Source organism: Cebidichthys violaceus, unplaced genomic scaffold (genome assembly GCF_023349555.1).
Source record: "Cebidichthys violaceus isolate CVI_PGR_0920_01 unplaced genomic scaffold, fCebVio1.0.p SCAF_12, whole genome shotgun sequence".
Lineage (NCBI taxonomy): Eukaryota > Metazoa > Chordata > Actinopteri > Perciformes > Stichaeidae > Cebidichthys > Cebidichthys violaceus.
In genome coordinates this window covers 16120888-16142936 of record NW_027176285.1, presented here as the reverse complement: position 1 = coordinate 16142936, position 22049 = coordinate 16120888, and the positions used below count along the sequence as shown (strand labels likewise).

At 44.5% G+C, this 22049-nt stretch overlaps 1 protein-coding gene across 1 annotated transcript in view; it reads left to right on the top strand.

Moving 5' to 3' along the window:
* itga1 (integrin, alpha 1) overlaps positions 1 to 22049 on the top strand; it is a 38237-nt gene that overhangs the window by 5088 nt on the left and 11100 nt on the right. Inside the window, exons 2-11 of the mRNA XM_068706746.1 lie at positions 9507 to 9627; positions 12619 to 12728; positions 15235 to 15323; positions 16221 to 16335; positions 17428 to 17555; positions 18216 to 18364; positions 18875 to 19025; positions 19212 to 19386; positions 19685 to 19758; positions 21375 to 21522. Coding sequence (XP_068562847.1) covers positions 9507 to 9627; positions 12619 to 12728; positions 15235 to 15323; positions 16221 to 16335; positions 17428 to 17555; positions 18216 to 18364; positions 18875 to 19025; positions 19212 to 19386; positions 19685 to 19758; positions 21375 to 21522 — 1260 coding nt within the window. The remainder of the gene's footprint in view (positions 1 to 9506; positions 9628 to 12618; positions 12729 to 15234; positions 15324 to 16220; positions 16336 to 17427; positions 17556 to 18215; positions 18365 to 18874; positions 19026 to 19211; positions 19387 to 19684; positions 19759 to 21374; positions 21523 to 22049) is intronic.

The window sequence follows — 22049 nt, the reverse complement described above, 5'->3', positions numbered from 1 at the left end:
AGCCGTTTTCTTGACGTTTCTTCAGCGTTACAGTCCCACAGAGCTGCCGGCGCGACTCTAGGCCCTTCGCCTTGTTGCAGTGTAATTTGGGAATAATGTCTCTCGTATGTGCATTAGTGATGACTGTCAGTAACACACACCCGGTTTGGGTTCCGCCACAGAGCTGAGTCATCATTGCGTCGCAATCTTCCGTCTGCTGCCATCACTGCAGACGAGGAAGTGAGAGAGAAATAAAAAGGAAACTCTGGGGTTGCCGAGGGGATGCTTGTGCCAAACTTCTTCTGCTCTCTGACTACGAACGTGAAGCCATTTCAACAAGTCTCAAGCAGCTAAGCTTTCCCTCATGTTGCGTGTGTTGTTAGCTTTTTGGTTGTGAATGAATAGCTAACGTGTTCTATCAGAAGTTGCCATTTGAGCCACTGGTCGCTAGCGCCAGTTGGAAAGGCGAGCCCCCTCGGCCCATATGTCCGAATGACTTCACATTTTACAGTCATAAGCGACTAAATGAGCTCTACAAAAAACCCTCTTGGACCCCTAAACTCCGCCTCCTAAAATTTGCGGTAACACTTTATAATAACTACACGCTATGAGTTCAGTGTCCTCACCAGAAAAACTCCAGCGTTGGTTGCAAACTCTTAAGTTCATCAGACATTCCAAACCGAGCTGCACATATCTGACTAACCATGACAATGACTCAAACAGAAGGTTTCTTTTTAGTAAATCAATGATGCCAAATTCCCTCCTATGCATGTTTTTGCAGGAGCGCCCTGAATATTTAGAGTAGAAGAAGAAACAACTCAGAGCTGGAGACTGTTTGCGAAAGGAAATCTGCGTTTTTGTGACAAATGGCATCCGATTAAAATGACATGTGCCCGATGTGGTTTACACTCGATGTAGAGCAACATAATGCATGTTTGTGTTCTCTAGCGCCACACAGTGGATACAGGAACGTGCGCTAAGGTGCGAGGGCCCGTTCATCTCCGCTTGCAGCTTTAATTCTCGTAGCAGGTCCCGTCTCCGTGAAGTGTTTGAAAAAGTGATCTTCCTATAAGTGGCCCCGAAGCTCAAAACTAAACATAATAGTGAGATAAGTGCAGAATAATCCCCCAACTTCAGCCGACAACATACACACACACTTTGGAGAGAAACTGATATCGGCCATGAAAGCGCTTCAGATAAACAAAGCGCCCGTGAAGGTGCGACGCTGCATGTCGTTTCAGATTACGCGGGTCTTAACCTCTGAGGAAGGTGAAACCACACACAGACACACACATGTACAAACACATGGAACACATGAAAGCGTTCTGCATGTGTTTCACACTTCATCACTTGTGTTACAATTTTAGCATTTCAGGGGCATCCTCTGAGCCCCAGTGAGCCAATATGAAGCATATTCAAACACTTTCACCTCAGAAGCAGATCTATCTTTCTGCAAATACGGATCATCAGTTGTTTATAGGAGTCTATATCTGCGCTCTGCCACACTGTCAGTTCGTGTGTGTGTGCTTGAGGTATTTTTCGGTCATGTGACCTCTGGCACCAGACAGTTGTTGTGAGGCATCGGGGGCAAAGAGGAGGACGGGGGGGGGGGGGGGGGGGGGGGGGGGCAGCAGAGCAGAGAGGGAGGTGAAAAAGGGGGAGAGTGTCACGGAGGGCAGCCGGGAGAGGAGAGCTGCCGGCGAGGTGATAGGGAGTCGGAGGGGAGGTCCTCTTCAGACAACTGGATGTGGGAGGAGACTGAGCAACAAACAAGGAGAAAAGTGAAACGCGCAGAGGTTAAGGAGAGAGCGCACATCCACTGCTTCTGTTTTTAAAAGCGTCGTCGCCGCTGCTTCTGTGTTTTATGTTGCAGCGGTCAGCAAGTTGTTTGTCAGCGCCTCCAAAAAACATGCCGTGACCGGTAATGTGAGCCACTGCCGCTACAGTTAAAGTAGTGGTGTGGTGCAGAGAGCTACATGCGGTTTCACACCTAACTCTGTTTCATGAAGTTTCATGAAGTTCTCAACGGAGCTGGTGTTAAAACTTCTCTTTTGTCTCGAGTAACTTCCTCATTTTTGTCAGTGTGTGCCAACCAAGACCCCGTCACATCTTGCCAGAAGAAGCACATGATATAGTCTCACACACAGATGCTCGTAGTCCTCTGGGGCTCTCTCTCTACCGGCTAAGTGCTGATAGCCTCAGATCCTGGACGTGTGTGTTTCTGTGTGTGTGTTTTCTTTAACAAGAGCAACGCTGCATCTGTGCACCAGGCCTTTTCCAGCCCCTCCTTCCCCCTTTTACTAGTTGCTCTCCCAGGCCAGCGCCGGGCCGGAGCTATCCATCATACTGGCATCACACAGGGAGCGGTGGAGCTGTGGCGTCTGCCTGGGGCAACGTCTTCACATTGACCTCTCCGACGAGAGGCCGACACGGACCGGCCACGCTCGTCACGATGCTCTTCTCCCGGCGCAAACGTTTCCCACGGAGAGAAAGTGTTTCACTGTTACAATCTGCTGTCAGAACGAGGCTGATTCTTCTTCTTCGTCCGCTTTGATTCATATAACGAGACGTTAACGGACAGACGTTAACGGATGTGCATAATGTTCATACAAGCAGGCGGAGATTTGGGAATGTTTAAAAGCGAGGGCAGACCCGGTTTATTTCATTCACCTGACACAAACGAACCGCACCACCAACGACTCCTTTGGTTCTGTGTTTTTAAATAAAGTTGAGAGAACGGGGGGGGGGGGGGGCTTCTTCAGCACCACGGTCAGCTCCATGGAGTTTATCAATACACAGCACAGTTAGGCTACTGACATATACAAGTACGAACCCCCCCCCCCACACATACACACACACACACATACACACACACACACACACTTTGCACAGTCTCACTTGTGTGGTTGTTCAGTGTCTACGAAACACTGAAACAAAAATGGTTATTTCATAACAATCATTTCAGGCAACACGACATTCATTTACTAACTGAGAAGCACAGTTACAGTACAAAACAAACATCTTCCATCTCTGGACATGAGTCCTGTTCAACCACTTTAATACATAAAAACAATATATATATATATTATAGAAACAAAATGAGATCCTGTACAGATCAGTACATACAGTAAGTTCACTGCTTCCACTTTATTCCAGACCTCACATTTACCGTTAACGTTCTGAGACGTTCCTCTGTAGTCGTTGGCTGAAAGCCTTTTGATGTGGCATAAAAATGTAGTAACAGTAGGAAAGTCTGAGGTTCGTACCAATAGCAGAATTTCACCAAACGGCTGCGTCTCTGTGAAATAACATCTATCTGCTCAGTATTGTGCGGAGAGGAGAGGGCAAACTGAAGTCAGCAGCAGAGAAGAAACAGTAAAAGATGTGATGTAGTTCATGTGACAGATCCTTAGTGGCCTCAGGTGATTTCAAGTCTTCAGGAGTGAGAAACATCTCGACGTTAATGGTCGAGGAAGGAACTGAAGCCATTTGAAACTCACCAGGGTTTTGTGTGTAAAAAATGTTTCCTCTTTCTTTTCTTTGAGCCTCAATCCACGGAAGAGTTTTTTACCTCTAAATAAATATACCAAACAATAAAAAACACTTTTGTTTCCACAGCAGACGTCCGTTTCTTTATTAGCCGTATGCATCGTTTTCACCTTTATGCTTTCAGTATATCAGGAACTAGTGAATCATTAAACGTTAAAGAACAGTTAGGCGCAGCTGCAACTTTTCATAAATAATAATCAAATAGTCATGTGTTGTGATCACACTGAAATATCTTCTCGATCAACAGTGACACTCAGTCACATGGCAGTAACATTACATCTGCAAACATCTGCTGTATATGTATATATATACAGCTGTTTGTATTGTATATATATATTAACATATACAGCTGTTTGTATTGTATGACAGGTTACAGTAGGGAGTAAGCACTGAAAGGAGAGAAATGTGTGCTAAACTATTCCTTTCAGAGCGAGATCTTCTTCCTGATCAGCTTGACACATAAAAGAAAAACTGTGAATTTGAAATGACCATGAAGCAAATTCTCATTTGTTTTTTTAATATGAATGAATTGCAAAGATCCTAAAGAGCCGGCAGTGAGCAAGAAGCTCTCTACTATTTATTTATTCTTGTTCCGCCAATTAAGAAGTGATCGGTCTGAGTGGACAGTGCAGATGAACGTGTGTGTTGGTCTGTTTAGTGGTAGTCTGGCTAAAAGCCTTATCACTTATTCAAAACACACTAAGAATAACACAGACGCATTGTACTGCCTGTACTCTGTAAAACTATAATTAGAGCAGTACAGTTGTACCGCGTGTTGTTTATTATACAAAGCATGTTGATTAAAACGAGACTCAGTTTTTTACACTCAGGAAATTGTTCCGTGTTTTCGCAGGATAAGTGACGACAAGCTGAACTCCTTCTTTCCTGTTCATTGGATTCTCATTTGTTTCTGTGTTTTCTTTAAATATTTCCTTTTGGCTTCACCGACTTTGCAAAATAACTCCGCCGTGATGTTTTAAGAGTTGTAGGACGTTTGACGTTTACCCACAAGCCTCACGGCTGCAGTATTTGAGGCGTAGCACGATTATTTTTGCACGTTGCTTATTGATTCTGGAGGAAGGTCATTATTTGACCTTCGGGTGTGTGTATTTTTAGTTCCTCCAGAGGTGTTTGATCTATCCCAGGACCCCCCCCCCCCCCCCCCCCCCCCCATCCCAGCTGCTCCCTGGATGTTAAAACTGTTGTGATCAGCAGATTTAACAGACACAGAGTGTGCATGTGTCTGCTATAGGGGGATATGGTTAAAGGAGTGTCAACCAGCCCTACAGTATACGCAGTGAATTTGGGGAGGGGGGGGGAGCTTTGACAACCGTCTTGGGGGATGATGTCATGTGTGGGTCTCAGCTTGTAAGCCGAAAAGCAGAGCTCCAGAGGATACATCTGGAAGTTTCGGAGAGGGGAATCTGACACCGTTGAGCCGACGCGTTCAGTCAATGAATGAAAGGAGAGCGGAGAGAGACGCTGGGACGGGAGGTATGGAGACGAAGATGAATGGAAGGAGGAAGCAGTAGAGGGACCGACGAGGCTCTTGAGGCAGAGAGGGATGGGATGAGGATTGATGAATGGATGGGTGGAGGAGAGGAAGCAGACTGAATTGCGAGCTGAGTTAAAGGAGATGATATTTGGTGGGGCTCTATGGCGATGTCTTAAATATCTCAGTAACTGCCAGGACATATCGAACACATGTTCATGTTCCCCAGGATGAACCAAACCGACCAGGATGAGACCTTTACCTTCCCCTGTGTGCCAGGTCAAAGATCAGCATCATTTCACGATCCCCAGAGGATGAATCCATCAGTTGACATTCATGTTCATGTAATAACTTTGGGGAACTACCTTCTTATCTTATCTGACAACGTCATCGGGTCAAATCTTTTCAGTGCTAGTCAAACATCAGGGGCAAGTTTCACCAAATTTGCAACATTGGAAGCCTCTAGCACGGCTGCAGACTTGTAGTCTTGTTTCTAATCATGGTGGAGCTTGTCTAATTAAACTATATCTTCCTCTGTCTGCAGACATTAGCAATAAAACTCCCCGTCCCTTGTGTTCCCCCGTGCAAATGAAAACTCAAACACGCCCACAACCGTGACCCCTCGTCTCCACCGCACACCCACGTCCTTTAAATATGCCAAGAAATAAGCAGCAACTGAAAAGACAGCCAAATGAGAACATGAAGTCGGAGTCAGCAGAGCTAAAAAAAAACCTGTCAGAAGTTGAGCTCATGACTGATCTGAACCAGAGTGACTAGAGAGCAAAGTGTTTATGCTGCTGGAGCAACAAACAAGAAGAAAATTGGCTGAAAAACTGACAGTCAGAGTAGAATTATGGGAAAGTATGACGGGAAAGCTGAGAAAGGAAGGGCAGTGGAAAAGACAAAGTGATAAAAGAACAAAGTCTGAAATCTGGAAATAGTTCACTTTTATAAACCTGCCCATTCCAAAATATGAAGCTCCTCTCTTTTGCCAGTAGTGCATAGTTCATGGTGCATGAAGGTCCAGGTCCCACCCAAAGCCTTGATGTTCTTTAAGGCTCTGACATCACCGTCACAAACACATGATTCCTCTCACTCACACTGACGTCCGTTTGCTTTCTTTAAATTTAGAGGATTTGTTTTCAGTGTCTGTCTTGGATCAACTTGGTGTGTCTCACCTCAACTGATTAAGGTTGAGTTTCACGGCTGCTGAATGACTTCGTTGCCTACAGGCGCTGACTCGCGTTAAGCTTTAAAGCTGATCATAGTCGGTTAGACGTGTTACAGATGAGCAGGTGCCGGTCGGGCGTGTGCTTTTACCGTGGCTGAGCGAGGCTTTGAAGCTTACAGGTGCTGACTCTGGGTCATTTTTATAGCCGGTCTGATGTCTCACAGGCCAACAGGTGCTGATCTTTGCTGCCTCCTGCTCTGGCTGGATCAGAGGGATCTGACTGTGGCCACTTAGTTTGATTTCTTGCTGGATTGCTAGACGCTGAAATGGAGTCGTTTCTGTTTTGAGAACTGTAGCCGAGAGGGGAGCAGGGTTTTATTGTGGGTTAGTGTGGCTGACGGACTGCCAGAAGCAATCAGGACCACATGGGGTTTGACCAAAAACAGACCCGTTCATTGGTCGCTTGCTGTAGTCTCAGGGCTGTGATATTTCAGCCAATTTAGATTCGATTTTTCTGGTCAGCAAAAAGCAGATTTTTTGTTATGATAAACAATGACACACATGAACTGTATTTCATCAGCCAGTCTCCTCTTCATGTTGAAGCTCATCTACAGCCATGCTGTTCTGCTCCGCTGCACTAAACCACAGTGAGGCTTTGAGCGAAATGCTAACATCAACATGTTGAAATGCTAACATGCTGATCATCAGCAGTTATAATGCTTAAGATGTTCTCCGTCTCCGTTTAGCAAGTTAGCATGCTAACATAACTAGAACTTAACACAAAACACAGCTGAGGCTGATGGGGATGTCATTAGCTGCAAGTGCTGTAAACTTGCATTCTTTCTAATGGCCAGCAGGGGGCGACTCTGGTTGCAGAAAGTAGTCTGGTTGTATAGAAGTCTATGAGGAAATGACTCTACTTCTCTCTTGATTTATTACCTCAGTAAACATTGTGAACATCTGAAGTCTTCTTCAATACAGCATGATGCTCATTGGGTAAATTATGGTCCATTTAGAGTCAAATGAGAGTTAACTTGTGTCACTTCTGGTTGCAACAAAAACAAAATGGCGATGGCCAAAACGCTGAACTCAAGGCTTCAAAACCGTAGTCCACAAACCAATGGCTGAGGTCACGTGACTAAGTCTTAAGTACTGGCATGTTAACATTTGGACCTGATGCCAAAATAGTCAAAAAAATCTCCAAATTCATCCTGACTGGAAGAAAATTCCATTGCAGTGCATCCAATGGTTGTATATCAGTCTGGAGCAAAGTGGTGGACCGACTGAAATAGCACCATGCAGCTAGCATGGCTGAAAAGCTCCTTCTGCTCTGCTCACCACGTGTAGAATAGAGCACAGTACGAACCCTCCAGACACTGATGGACAGTTTTATACGGCAATACCTCAGAGGCTCATGAGGCCATTTCCATCCACAAAGGGAGAAGCCCTCATATTGGCTTTTCCAGGGCAGATGTTCGCCCAGCTCACGAAAATAGCTACATACCTCGCTGGTTGTGATTTGAGCAGAGCGGAGAGAGGAGACACCAAACGCTAAATGAGATTGGAATACACAAAAGACTGCCAACTGACAGAGGACGTTCCTTTGTAATTTACAGCTCAGGCCAGCGGGACTCTGAACTGTACTTGAGTTCATTCTGTGATAAATGGTAAAGGCCTGGTTGGCCCGGAGCCATCTTAAATCAGCTAAATTAGTTGTGTGTGCGCGCGTGTGTGTGTGAGAGTGTGTGTGTGTGTGTGTGTGTGCGCACGCACCTGTGGATTTGAGGGAATGTCTATAATCAGGTTAATTGGAACAGGAAATGGAGCTTCTCTGAGAGACGGAGAGGGGCAACAGAGGAAGTACAGCAATGAGCGAGGGACAAAGCAGGGGGATAATATTTCTTGGCTGGGATTCCAGTATATGACTCTGCATGTCCGTCTCTCTCTCTCTCTCTCTGTCCATCTCTCTTCATCCAAACATGGCTGGATGATGACTGGCAGCAGCATGTTGTCTTAAGTCCTCTGTTTATAAGAAAGCAGTGAGAGGGGCTGGTAGCAGACCTGATTGCATTCACAGCAATTCATGCATCTAAGCCTCCTTGAGTTACGGCCTACAAGCACTGATCCTTGTTTGTATCGCTGTCCCTGTCTGTCCTCTACCAAGCATGTCCTTCTAACACCAGACGAGAGACTGCGCCGCATGGTGGGTTGTGCAGGTATTTGGTTATTAAGGGTTAACCGTATTTTTGACTTGACGACGGCTCTGGGTGAAAAGTTAAAGGATCACCAAAGTTATTACAGTTCATCCTGAGAAGCACTGAGATATGTGACTCAAAACCAGAAGTGTCATTCTCAGGGTGGTGCTAGAGGAAAAGTCAGGGGGTCGCAAAAGCCGTCGTGATTCATCCTCCGAGGACCATGAATGCCTGCACAACATTTCAGAGCAATGCAACCAATATGTGTGGACATATTTAAGACTCACGGAACAATCGGCGGCCTTGAGCTGCTCCGCTTGCGTGGCTGAAAAGTCTCTTCATTACTTTGGCGGCACAATCCAGACTCCATATGGTCTCTCTCTCTCTCTCTCTCTCTCTCTCTCTCTCTCTCTCTCTCTCTCTCTCTCGACTTTGAGGTCAGACGCATTAGCTACGAAGCATCATCATCAAACAAATAGCTGCTTTTTTTATTTATTTGTGTCTCCATGTATGTGGTCTGTGTCTGCTCGTCCTTTTTTTAGTCTCGCTGCTCCTTCTGCACTCCCTCACAAATTGAATAATTACACCGGAGGAATTCCCTCGCACAGTAGATATAAAGAGTGTCGTTGTAGTGCAGGCACAATGAGGCGTGGACGGATTCATATAGAGCCTCTGTGATATATACTCAGCTCAGTGACAGACGGACGCAGACGGCGCTCGGTGCAGAGAAGAAGCCATTGTCCTGCAGGTCAGACTCGACTCGGACCAAAAGTACTTCGCATTGATGTTTGAAATTCCTCCAGTGTCCTCCACAACGACTCTGTTTCTGTGTGTGGGATGTGTCCACGCAGTTCATCCCTCATACAGTAGAGCAAAGTGTTTATTATTTATGAAGTTATTCTGTTGCTTCATTTTGCATCTTGAACGTTCTTTAAATATTCATTAATAATGTTTGTTCATGCTGACCTTGTACTTTGGCTTTCTTATATTAGACAATGAATACACAAGTCTCTTATTTTAGGATTGGATTATTTATTAATCATATTATTTAATCGTCATGTAACAGCAGTCTCTGGCTTCCTGCGTGACCTTTTCCTTTCCCTTCCCTCCGTCCCTGCAGTGCTGCTGCCGTGTGTGCTGTCCTTCAACGTGGACCAGAAAAACGGCCTGTCATTCAGCGGTCCACTGGAGGACATGTTTGGCTACACCGTCCAGCAGTTTGAGAACAGCGAGGGGAAATGGTGAGCGGCATCAACATTCATCATCTTTCACCACAACACAATTTCCTCCTCGTCTCCCATTTCGGACATGCGTGACGGCAATTTACCAGGATGCAGGATTGGACCTTGTAACTTTTCCATTAGAATTCTAACATCAAGTCTGAATTGAATGCGATCAAATGAAGCACAAACTTAATTAGGAGAGAAATCAAATGCACACAACTCCTAACATTTGCATGATGGTAGCGGACAGAAACACACATTCCTTTCTATTTTCTTTTGAGGATTTTCTGGAAGTTTTGATGTAAACTTGGCTACAGTATCGACTCTTTTCTGTTTGTTCACAAACTTCAGGTGGTCCTCATAATTCTTTATCACAAAGTGTTGTTTTGGAGAGGCCTGGCCAAAAAGGGTTCAGCATTAGAACATTTTATTATACCAAGTTCAGTTTAATTCAAATCCTCAACATTAACAAAAGTGAAGAAAAAAAAGAGTCCTTTATGAACCTGTAAAACTAGGTGAAGGAGAGCGCAGCAGCTGCTGCTGTAATGAGGCTCCTTGCCTTTACGGCTCTAGCTGTTAACCGTAAACGTCCCACCAGAGCATCCACACACCGAGCCTGTAAACACACTGAAACCAAGCGTCCGTGGCTCCTTGCTGAAGCGGTCTGGGAGCGCATTTTTAAAAACCTTGTTAAAGGCTATTAGAGTGTGGTTATTGGCTCTGTGTCTACATCCCTCCCTCAGTCACTCCGCTCTTTATTTCCCAGCTTGCTTCTCTCCAACCTGTTGCAACACCAGCGCCGGTTCTTTCCCACATGGCTGTACCTGGTGGGTCTTCTGCGGTAACGATCTTATCAAGCTCATATGAGATCTATTACAATAATTCACAAACAGCTAATCAGTGGAGCCAGCTGTAACTGAGCCTCCACGCCGCTCCCTGAAAACACATTAGCTCTGCAGCATCTCCTGATAGCACTTCTGTGTTCCAGTTCAGAGCAAAGTGTTACCCAAAGAGCCCCGAGTCGCGAGGACCCGATTGAAGGAACCCGGAGAAACAACTTGGTCAAAGTCGTTATAAGAAAATAAAGAGATGAAACAATGATGGAGAAAGTTTAAAGGACATGAGGAGAAGGGGCAATAAAAGCAGAGATGTAATGTAGCCCTCCGTTTGTCCGTGTGGGAGAACATTATGGGGGAAAAGGATGGAGGTGATCACCACGACTGATTAGACACAGATGTGTCGTCCAGACCCCCACCCTTTAGCTCTTCAGAGCACCTCAGCAGTGTTGAAAGGTGGGTCAACCGCACAGAGGACATGTGTTACATGTGGCAGAGACAGTTCAGGGGGAGACATCGGTCCACTGTAGTACAGAAACAGAACTTTTCTCACAAGACTGCTGATGTCACACAATGTCGCCATGTTGTTGTTAAGTCAACTAACTGCGCTGCCGAAAGAATCCTTCTTCAAGCAAACAAAGTAGTGCTTGTTTATGTAGATGAATCTAGACATATTGGCTAATATTAAACAAACAAAATCTGCCAATTGAGTAAACAAAAAATGACGTGTTTAAAGCTTTCTTGGCAAGAGTTAGGTGAGAAGGTTTAGCCTTCATATTTAACAGACCAATGTATAATTGTGTGCGCCTGCGCAAGCTCCTATAGCAGAGAACCTGTTCAGGCAACAAAACTACATGGTTATGTTTACAATAACTATGTTTGTTCCTTAAAATAAATACATTTGTGACTTAACTTGCGTAGCTACGTACAAAAGTAAGGACTTTGGATTCACAGGAGACACAAACAGCGGTCTCCTGGGTGAAAGTCCTGCGTTCGTTTGACCGATCCCTCCATCACGACCTCCCTGTTACGTGGACTTTGTTGCTCTTTATACTACATTACGTCATCGGACTTCCTTCATTCATTACATGGGTTGCATACAAATTGTAGTGCATTACTTTTATGTAGCTATAAGTATTCATTTACAGTGAATGAGAACAGCCTGAACAGACAAATGTGAATCGTTTCTCCCAAAATCTTGGACGATTCATAAGATTTTGACCTGGTGGTGGCACCAGATGAAGTTCAGGGATCACCAAAGTCATTAGGATTCATCCTCTGGGCACCATGAACTCGATCATGATCATGACAGTCCATCAAATATTTGTTGAGACACTTCAGTTTGGACCAAAGTGGTGAACTGACCTCTGTCCTGACCGTGTTATTAAGCTTGGATTAGAAAAGTAAGGTTTAGTTTAAGACGATAAACTAGCAGAGAAACAATCTGAAGTCATTAATCATTTACAGATGAATTAATAGAATCAGCAGGTATGTTTCATCCCGATTGTTTATCATGAATAAGTCAGCAGTGTTGCGGTGCTTCTCACAGACAGCTGATGGAGGCCCCAGCAGAGCGTGTTGTTGTTGTTCCACTTTGGGTCTCGCTCCAGAGGACCAGAGCCCATTAGAGGTCAGGAATGTTAATGAGCCTGAGTGCTCAGATGAAGGCAGACGACCGACTCCTTTTAGTTTACTGACGGTGCGACGCGATACGTTACCAAGCTCACGCGTGAACGCGGTCGTGTAACACGTGCACAACACAGGTCCAGTACAGACCAGATGCACGCATGTTTGATAAGACTGTGAAGCGATCTGCAAACATCTGCAGCAGGTCATGCATTAGTATGTAATGAGGTGATAATAAGGTGTTTTCTTTTAATGAGCTATGTCAATGTTATTTCAGTTTCATGCCATAGTTTCAGGCTTATTAAAATGAAAGCCACAGATTCATAAACCAACTATAACCGTTTGTATCAGCCAATCTGAGCCTTCTGTTTATGTTTAAGTATAATTAAAGCAAATCTAAAGTCACCGCTTCCAGCCTGCCAACGCTCCATTTCTGCAATAATATTTGACTTGCGCTTGTTATCGTAATCGTTAAACTGTGATGCTGGTGTGTGGTTGTTGGCAGGGTTTCTAACCAACCAGAACCAACTGTTCTTTATTGATTCAGGGTTCTGATTGGATCGCCGCTGTCGGGCCAGCCAGCCAAACGGACAGGAGACGTCTACAAGTGTCCTGTGGGGAGGGGGGACAACACGTGTGTCAAACTGGATCTGCCTAGTAAGAATACTGTGTGTGTGTGTGTGTGTGTGTGTGTGTGTGTGTGTGTGTGTGTGTGTGTGTGTGTGTGCTGAAACAGTTATTCAATTTGATTGATTAATGACTCAAAATGTCAGATAATCTCTGGCTGGATTTTGGACTGTTGGTTGGACAGAACCAGACATTTGAGGATGTCACCTTATTAACTGAGAAAATAATCTGGAGATTTTGCGAATATATTGTGTGTGTATTTGTATTACTGTGTGTTTAAGTCTCATGCATATCTGATTGGGTCTAGTGGGGAGGAAGTGGGGCCCATCAGAACAGGAAGAGAGTAAATAAACAAGGTTTTAATGTTTCATCCTTCCAATTATATCTTACTTAAACAGATAAACACAACTTCGCTCCCGGTCAGCAGTCTGCAAACTTCTTTTGCTGTGGGTCCACATTGGAGGACTGAGCGCTAGATTGAACTCTAACTCTCAGCTCAGAATTATCAAGTAACAGGAGCTACAGTTCTCCTGCTGTTGGTAAAGTATTGGCTTTAAGTGCCTGGCTTGTGTCAGGCCTGGAAATAATACTCGTCCACTCAGCAGAGGAGAGTGCTGCATTTGTTTTTTTTATCTTGGATGAGTTAAGCAGGCGAAAGCCTAAAAGCTCAGAAACTCAAGTTTAGTCTGGAAGACGTCCACTGGGACTGGATTGAGCAACTCAGACAACTCAGCAAACAACTGGGAGCGGATTGCATGACGACAACAGCAACAGTGCTGTGTTGTGAGTGACGTTTTTACCTCGGACGAGCAAGCGGCCCGTCTTTCACACAGTCATTTCGGTCTATGCCCACCGGCGACGCCCAAGTCTGTCTCCATGCTAGGTTTTGCGTGATTTGCAGCGCAGGAGAGAGATATGCCAAACCATAATGGAAGTTACATTCGTGCGGTTGTAATGTTGTAATTCTTAATCACGGTTCTGTCCGACCAATAAAATCGAAAGTTGTTTAAGCCGGGACAATTATGTGTGATGACATACTGACAAGAAACTCCCAGCATCCACGGTCTGCTAAACAGCACTAGTATGTTTACGTTCTGTTTGGAAAAAATGGAATCCAAATGACAAACAATAAACATAAACCGTTGGCGGCACACAATTGAACATTTAGGTTGCAGTCTTTCAGGCTGAGCAGCTACTCAGCAGTGGTGGATTTCTAGATAAACTGATCTCATGGATGTGAACGCATGTGTGTGTATGTGACTGGAGAACATGATCATGAAATGCTATAGTTATAATGTGTCTATAAGTTAAAAGAGTTGTAACGTAAAAGTAGATATACAACAGTGTAGAATACTCTTTAAAGTCATGCAGTCCAAATTTGACTAAATAGACGTAGAAGTAGTTGAAGTATGAAGTACAAGTACCTCGAAATTGTCCTTAAGTACAGCACTTGAGTAAATGTACCTAGTAAATGATTATTTGTCACGGTGATATATTTCAGCAGAAGCCACAATAGCATTAGCTTTCTCTGATTTTCAAGAGGTCGATGCGGAACAAGAGGGATTGTGTAATAAGTCCGATTTGTTCTGATAGCTATCTGGGGTTCACAGTTCACTGAGGACAAAGCCAGTATTCTCCTCTGCAGATCCACAGAGCTGCTCTCAGTCCCACGCGGACGAATCATGAGGATCTCAGTCCACCTCACTCATGTTATCAGAGCGCTAGGAAACAACGACAGGCCACTTTACAAGACACATTGTTTTCACATCAAAGCTCCCTGTGTGTGCGTGGGAGACGCCTGTTTACTGAGCATCAAATAAAACGTGTTGGAGTGATGAAAAGAGATCTTTTAATGATGTGTTCTCCTCTTCAGTATCAAGCATGAAGACAGGAAATAGGGGAGGGCTACAAGGAGAAAGCATGAATCTGTATTCACACACAGATGAAGAATAGGGCTGGACTTCAGTCATCAAACGTCATTACGTCACACTAACTACTAGCAGCTCTGTTTCGTGTCACTTCAGTGGAGCGCACATTGGCTGCTAATGAGAATCAGAAATGGTTAAATATCAAAATTCCCTCACAGGGATTGGTAAAGAGCTCCATTCGGAATTGAAATAGCATGTCAATGGGTTTGTGAGAATATGCGGTAAGTGAAGAAAACATTCCCAAGTTGGAGCGTTTGTAACAACATGCTAATTTTAGCCACATGTTGTGATTGCTTAATGACTCAAATCCTCTATTTCTTCCTCACTGCGACTGGGATGTTCACCAGCAAAACATGTTGGTTTGTGCTCTGCATCCTTTATTAGCTGCCATAAGCTGAACACCGAGGTAAACTAATGAAAGGTGCTATATTTAACCACACGTCAGTGGTTATTACATCTTCTCGTGGTGGAGGGAGGTAAGGACAGAGGCCGAGCGGCGCTCTTCCTCTGGGAAAATACAGAAGAGGAATTTGTCCAGCTGCTCTTCCTCTGTGCTGCTCTGTGTTTGTCTCACTCTGTTTATTCGTCCCTATTTTTTTTCTCTTTAGAAAACACAACGGTTCCCAACTTACATGAAGTCAAGGAGAACATGACCATGGGAACCACGCTGGTGACCAATCCCAACGGGGGATTTCTGGTAAGGGGGAAGTTGCTTTATAGTACATTTTCCATACCAAAAGGCAAAAGGAGGCCTGAACTGGGAAGCGAGTATATGTTCACTGGACCTTTGGTCTGTGTGGAAACAGTGGGCTTGACCCTCCCGTGTTTCTCAGTGAGGCTTCATGTCCTGGGAATGTAACACTGTAAATCAGCTGTATGCAGAAATGTGTGCATGAGTATGTAGGAGGTGGTGACACCCATTCCACTTCATGGTTATGAACTCCAGTAAAATTATATTTAGATTAGCAGAGTTTAAAAAAAAATGACAGAAACAATACACTAGTGGCCAATATATATTAATGCAACTCATAAAAACCTGACATCTGGATTCAGTGCTTGTTTTAGGGCTTTCATTTTGAAGGCTTGATGTGTTAGATAATCTAATTTCTTTCAGATGACATTCCCATCAGCCTCAGTTATAGTTTTTGTTTATTGTTAATTAGCAAATGTTAGCACAGAAGCGTTTGCCAATTAGCATCAGGATGTTAGCGTTTAGCTCAAAGCCTCCCAGAGCTGCTGAAGGCCAGGATCCCTCCCAGTGTGAGGAAAGGTTATGGAGCACAGAGGGAAATCTAAGGAAGTGATGCTGAGAGATTAACGTTATGCAATTTTCCGGTTGTTGTTGGTCATTTTGAAGCCCTACGTTTCTCTGTTTCCCTCTTCTCTCTGGAGAAGTCTGAAGGGCTCTACGGCGGCTTTTAATAGTCTCGTTGTAATCTTCCGTTTGAGGAGTTCTTTCCTCTTGGTTTCTGTCCTCAGTAGCCCTGCTCCTCCCCTCACCCATGACCTAATACTGGTGGAAAAGCTAACCAGTCTGTGACTATTTTCTCAAGCAGCCTCTGTTTGTTTGCATGCGTGCGTCTCGTCTCCACAGGCCTGTGGTCCTCAGTACGGCTACATGTGCGGCCAGCAGCAGTACATCTCAGGAGTGTGCGCCAATGTCAGCGAATCCTTCCAGATCCTCAACTCCGTGGCACCGGCCGTGCAAGGTACGCTGCCTGACAAAGACAAAAAAGACTCCGCACATTCTACGCAGGACGTGACATACTCTGTGATAGGAGATCGTGATCTACTCCTCACAGTAGTACCACCCAAGACCCTGACATCAAACTCACCCTCTCTCTCAGCGAAGAGGGAGATTAGAGCATTCTTCTTAATGTAAACTTGTCTGCGACCCCCATCCCTCTCCGGCCCGGCCCGGCCCGACCCTTCTGCCGCGCTGCATGCCCAAGTTAGGAGACAGTTTACTGCGCCTGCACTCCGTTTCCCAGGAAGGAAACAGCCGAGAGAGAGAGAGCCAGAGAGTAAACAGCCTGCAGTGATAGTTCTCTTTCTATGAGTCTTTCAGTCGACACATACGCAGACTGATCATAAAAACGATGAACATGTCTCACGTTTTCAACTGATTTGATAAGTGCTGAATTAAAGTAAATGTAAGAACTATAAGAGATTGGGCGCGGCCTTTGGGGACTTTCTTTTTGCTTTCATGACTCACATGAGGAACCCTAACAGTCTCTGCATGAAGTGTGAATGTGTGACGAATGGAGAAATTAGCCCCATGTAGGCCAATTACTACAGTGCATCTCTATGGGATCAGTAGTGAGAAAAATAAAGGTTCTGCGATGTGAAAGACATGATGCCTTGCATTATTATCCTCATCCTATAAGTACAAGTATCGCATGTTAATGAGTGAACTTTAGAGGTCGAACTATTCCTTTAAAAAGACCCCAAATGATCCGGTGATTTATTGAATTCTGTTCCTGCGACCCCTTCAGTTTAACCTGTGACCCCTTTGTGGGGGTCCCGACCCCCAGGTTGGGAACCGCCGCTCTGCATTATTACATTTTGATTAGCAGCTACTGGTTGTGTGTCTGCTGTGGGCACAAGTAAACAGGAAGGGGGCTGGATGTGTTGCATAATCTAATTTCTGTCTTTGGAGTGAAATCAGCGACTCAAACCAGACGTCCTTCTTTTGGAGAAGTTTAAAGATAAAACATTTAATGTGTACCAAATAAAAAAAACAATCTCCTGTAGCTGCATGCAGAGAAATGAAACAACAACTTTGTTTGGCTTTGTTGCAGACTGTGCTAAAGAGCTGGACATCGTGATCGTTCTGGATGGATCGAACAGCATCTACCCCTGGAGCAGCATCATCGAGTTTCTGCGGCGTTTCATCGAGAACATTGAGATCGGACCTAAACTCTCGCAGGTCAGTCGCATGAATGAAAGACTTTCAAGGATTTTTTAAAAGAAGAGTCATGTTTCCTGCTGCTGGAAGTTGCTCTTTCTGTCTCAAACCTAAATGGGTTCTGGATGAATGGCTTGTAGCATGAATGAAGGAATAAACTGTTTGCTGCCAACTCAATTTTTCATATTATATTATGTTTGATGACATAAGTGCCCACCATTATGGAATTTCCCACACGGTGCCAACAGTGAGAGTAACTGCGATGTGTCCTTCATAAAGGAGACTTCGTGAACTAAAAGTAATTTTAGCCTCTGCCTTAGTAAGCTATACCTTGAGTGTATTTCTGTCCACTTGTCTTGGATCGCTCCTCGATTGGGTGGTTTGGTTTTTATTATGGTTACATTGATCTGAGCCTGGAGCTGCTGGAGAGTTTTCCAGAGGGAAACACTGGAAAGTCTTCTCGCTGCGGCGCCCAGTGGTCGTAAGTCACATCTTCCATGGCTGCTGAAGTCCTCTGCCTTCTGCATAAAGAACAGTGTGTCACATCAACCCTACCAGACCCGACCACATCCTCAGCAGACTGTCTGCGAGGGGGAGGGAGAGAAGAGCGGAACACAGAAAGAAGGAGAATGATATTGTAATGTAGGATAACGTTCAGAGGAACATGTGTGTGTTTTCCAGGTGGGGATAGTGTCCTATGGCGAGACGGTGACTCACCGCGTCAACCTGAGCCAGTTCGACAACACTCGGAATCTGCTGGAATTTGTTGAAGAACTTCCTCAGCAGACCGGCTTCAAGACCATGACTTTCCTGGGCATCGATACTGCCAGGTATTCCACACCAACCCTTCCCTCCTCGTTTGGGGCGAGCCTGGCAACGCGGGGCCACAGTTCTCGGTTACGTCAGCGTGGTCTGCCGAGGTTTAATAGGCAGATGAACGGGAGCGTGTCGCTTCCAGTTGGCTGGACAAGGGACTCAGACAAGCTCCCAGTCTTTTGGTTAAAACACTGCTGTCATCGGTCAGATGTTATTCTAAAATATCCAGAAGAAGTTCCCTGATTGGTCCGACATGTATCTGGTACGACAGCATATGTGAAAAATGTTTTAGAAATGTTTTAAATAATAAACCCAGAGTCTCTGACTGAACTGACAGTGGTCGAGTTGCATTGTGGGTAATGCAAGTGCCAGTTTTTGACAAGGAGGACAAATGCATGAAATAAAGAAAGACCTCCCGCCACTCTCATGAGCGTGAAGTAGCCAACGGGCTTTATTTAAGGTCCCGTTTCAGCAGATGCTCCAGATGTTTACGTTCTTTTGACTGAAAATGTCGCACCAATCAGGAAAGAGGCCTTCATGCCGGAGCGCGGCGCACGACCCGGGGTGAAGAAAGTCATGGTGATTGTGACTGACGGAGAGTCACACGACTCCTATAACCTGGACAAAGTCATCGGAGACTGTGACGACGACGACATCGAGAGGTTTGGCATCGCTGTGGGTACAAACTACGGTTTATTGAAATATTGATTGATTGCAGTGAACCAGCCAGTAAATCTGTTAGAGTTTGATAATTTAGTCATAAAAAAGCAACATCATTCAAATGAAATCAAGGGAAGTGTAAACAGTTAGTTAGTCACTCAGTCTGATGTTGTTATTAAGATTGTCTTTTATCTCTTCCAGGTTTTAGGAGACTACAATCGTCAGAACAAAAGTGCAGAAGAAGTGCAGAAGTTCATTAAGGAGATCGGGTCCATCTCCAGCGAGCCGCTGGCAGACCACTTCTTCAACGTGTCCGACGAGGTGGCGCTGCTGACCATCGTGGACGCTTTGGGAAGCAAGATTTTCGCTTTGGAAGGTAAACGCAAACACACGCGGCACAAAGGGTTAAAACGAGGGAGACAGCTAGCCTGCTCCTGTATTCAGTGTATTAAATAAAATGAATTCTGCTGTAGATGAGAGGGTGAACACCACCTTCATGTCCCTACGGTAAACACAAAGCTAAGTCTAATTAGTCCTTTAAAGAGGACACCATCTTTACTAAACTCTCTCCATCCAACAATGAATAGGAATGTGACCAGGAGATACTAACAACACTGTATTATGTGCTGTTTATTTTATTATATAAAGGTTAAAATGAACTTTTCCATCCGCAGCTACAACCGGCAACTTCACCTCCTCCTTTGAGATGGAGATGTCCCAAGCTGGGTTCAGTGCGCATACTTCCAAAGTAAGTCTAAATCCATGTATGTATGTATGTCAGATGAATACACAAATACCATATGAGTAAAAGTCAGCGACCGACTGTAGAATCACCGAAGCAGACCCAGCGACAGACGAGTGCATCGTATCTTGAGATCACGGCAGAGTTTAGACGTCTGCAGGCGGTTTAGTTTTAGAGAGAGCCGTTTATCTGATGAGGTGGAAGTCAATGTGTTGGCATGGATGTTTGCTCAACTAATGAACTAGTCCAGACACAAAGCCGCAGTGTTATCTGCAGTGCATCTTCAACCCTACGGTGATTCACCGGGTCAGTGGAGGGTTTCAGACAGAGGCTCTCTCTGTCCTCACGGCGCTGCAGACTGCAGGCTGATCGCGTTCAGGAGAGCATGTGCGAGACAGTCGGAAAGGGATCGAAAGGTAAACACGAGGCATATTTTAGTGCTAGAGACAGCGGGGGAGGTTGAATCAGATGTTTGTTCACTGCTCCACTGCTTGCGTTTGCTCCTTCACATGCCTTTGGAGTTGGTTCATTAGGTGGTTCCTGCTTCTCATTAAAAACGAACTCTCTTCCTGCTCCTGACTCACGCTTGTCACCTCTTCCTCTTCCGTCATTGTGTATTCTGTCTCTGTGGCTCGTTCGACCAGACGCAACCAGACTGAGTCACTGTGAGACACCGGAGGCCTCGCTTTAAGGCTCAGTAGCGGGAAAGAGGCTCTTGATGAAGTTCATTGTGACTAATGGTTCATGTGATGTCCTGTGTGACCCCTCCCTTTCCTATCAATTAACTCTGTATCCTGCAGATACAATCAAAAAGATTGATTGAAGTGTATGTATTTTAGTTTTCTGCTTTGTGATGTATTCTACTATATTTTATTTTATCCAGGTTGTTTATTTATTTTCATTTTGACATTTTTTACATGTTTAATTTACAATGATATGACAGAGAAAAGCAGAACCATTTAACAAGCTGGAACCACTGAAAGTTTCTACGTTTTCCTTCATTAATATCAATTTATACATTTTCTAAATCGTAAGCGGTTAAATTTTCTTTTGATTAATTAACTAATTAAGTGTTTCTGCACTAGTTATACTATTTCCTCTTTTTGAATAGTGGTGGTAAGTAAGTACTTTCATTCATTTGCACTCAAGTACAATTATACTTGGTGGTATTTCCATGTTATGCTACTTTATATCTAATCTAGACTACATTTAGAGTACTTCATCTATTTACTTGACAACTTTAGTTCTTCTAGTGACTCATATTGTAGTATGCAAATCTAGGTTTAACAAATAAAATATCATTTTCGTAGAATAATCTACCCGAACATATGTAAAATGATCTCATCTTAAAGCAGTTCCTACACGTTAATGCATCAGTAATAACTCTCCAGCAGCCTTTTTACATAATGAGTTCTTTAACTTAACTTAAGTTAAAGTACTTTAACTTAAGTACATGTTGATGATGACACTTCTGTACTTTTACTTTTTATTTTACATTGTGTTAATGTAATGGATTCTAGTGCTTCTTCCACCACAGTGAAGATGATATAATAACTGACAGAAGTCGTTCTGATTCTTCTGATCTCATATCCGACTGATCTCAGCTCTGTCGTCTCTCGTAGGACGGCCTGATGCTGGGAGCGGTGGGAGCGTTTGACTGGAACGGGACCGTGGTGATGCACACTGCTGGAGGGACGATCATTCCGGGGAAGACCCAGTTCTACGACCCAGAGGCCGAGGTCGGGTACGAAGGACTCGCCGGGTACCTCGGTGAGTCCGCTCGCAGCGCCGTAAAGGACCCGAGGCGTATTTTATCAATCGTTTTGTTGCTTCCAGGTTTGCTTCTGCGCTGTGCCGTCTGCTGCACAAAAAACACAAAAACATACACCTGTTAATAAGCTGAATAATATACAGTAATGCAGTTTTTAGACGTCCAAGAAGAGTGTTTATGTGCTGCACAGAGAGAGAGATAAACTAGATCTTTCTAGAGATTGGGTGAATTTTTACAGCTGCAGAATAAATACAGTTTCTGTTAAATGGAGGAGTAAGATGCTGTCCGTCTCTTTGTCACATAAATAATAAATGCATGCCTTTTTCTCTTCTGCTCCTCTCGTCCTGCTGCCTTTTATGGCTCTAAGAGCAACCGCAGCGTCTTAATATCAAGTTATTTAATCAACATGTCATTAGAAAGAGCCCTGGTGGGTCCAGGCTCGCGTACTGTAAACTCAGCTGCTGGCACACGCTCATACCTAATGGTCTGACTGCACACTTTGCATGCATAGCCTGTGTGCGTGCAT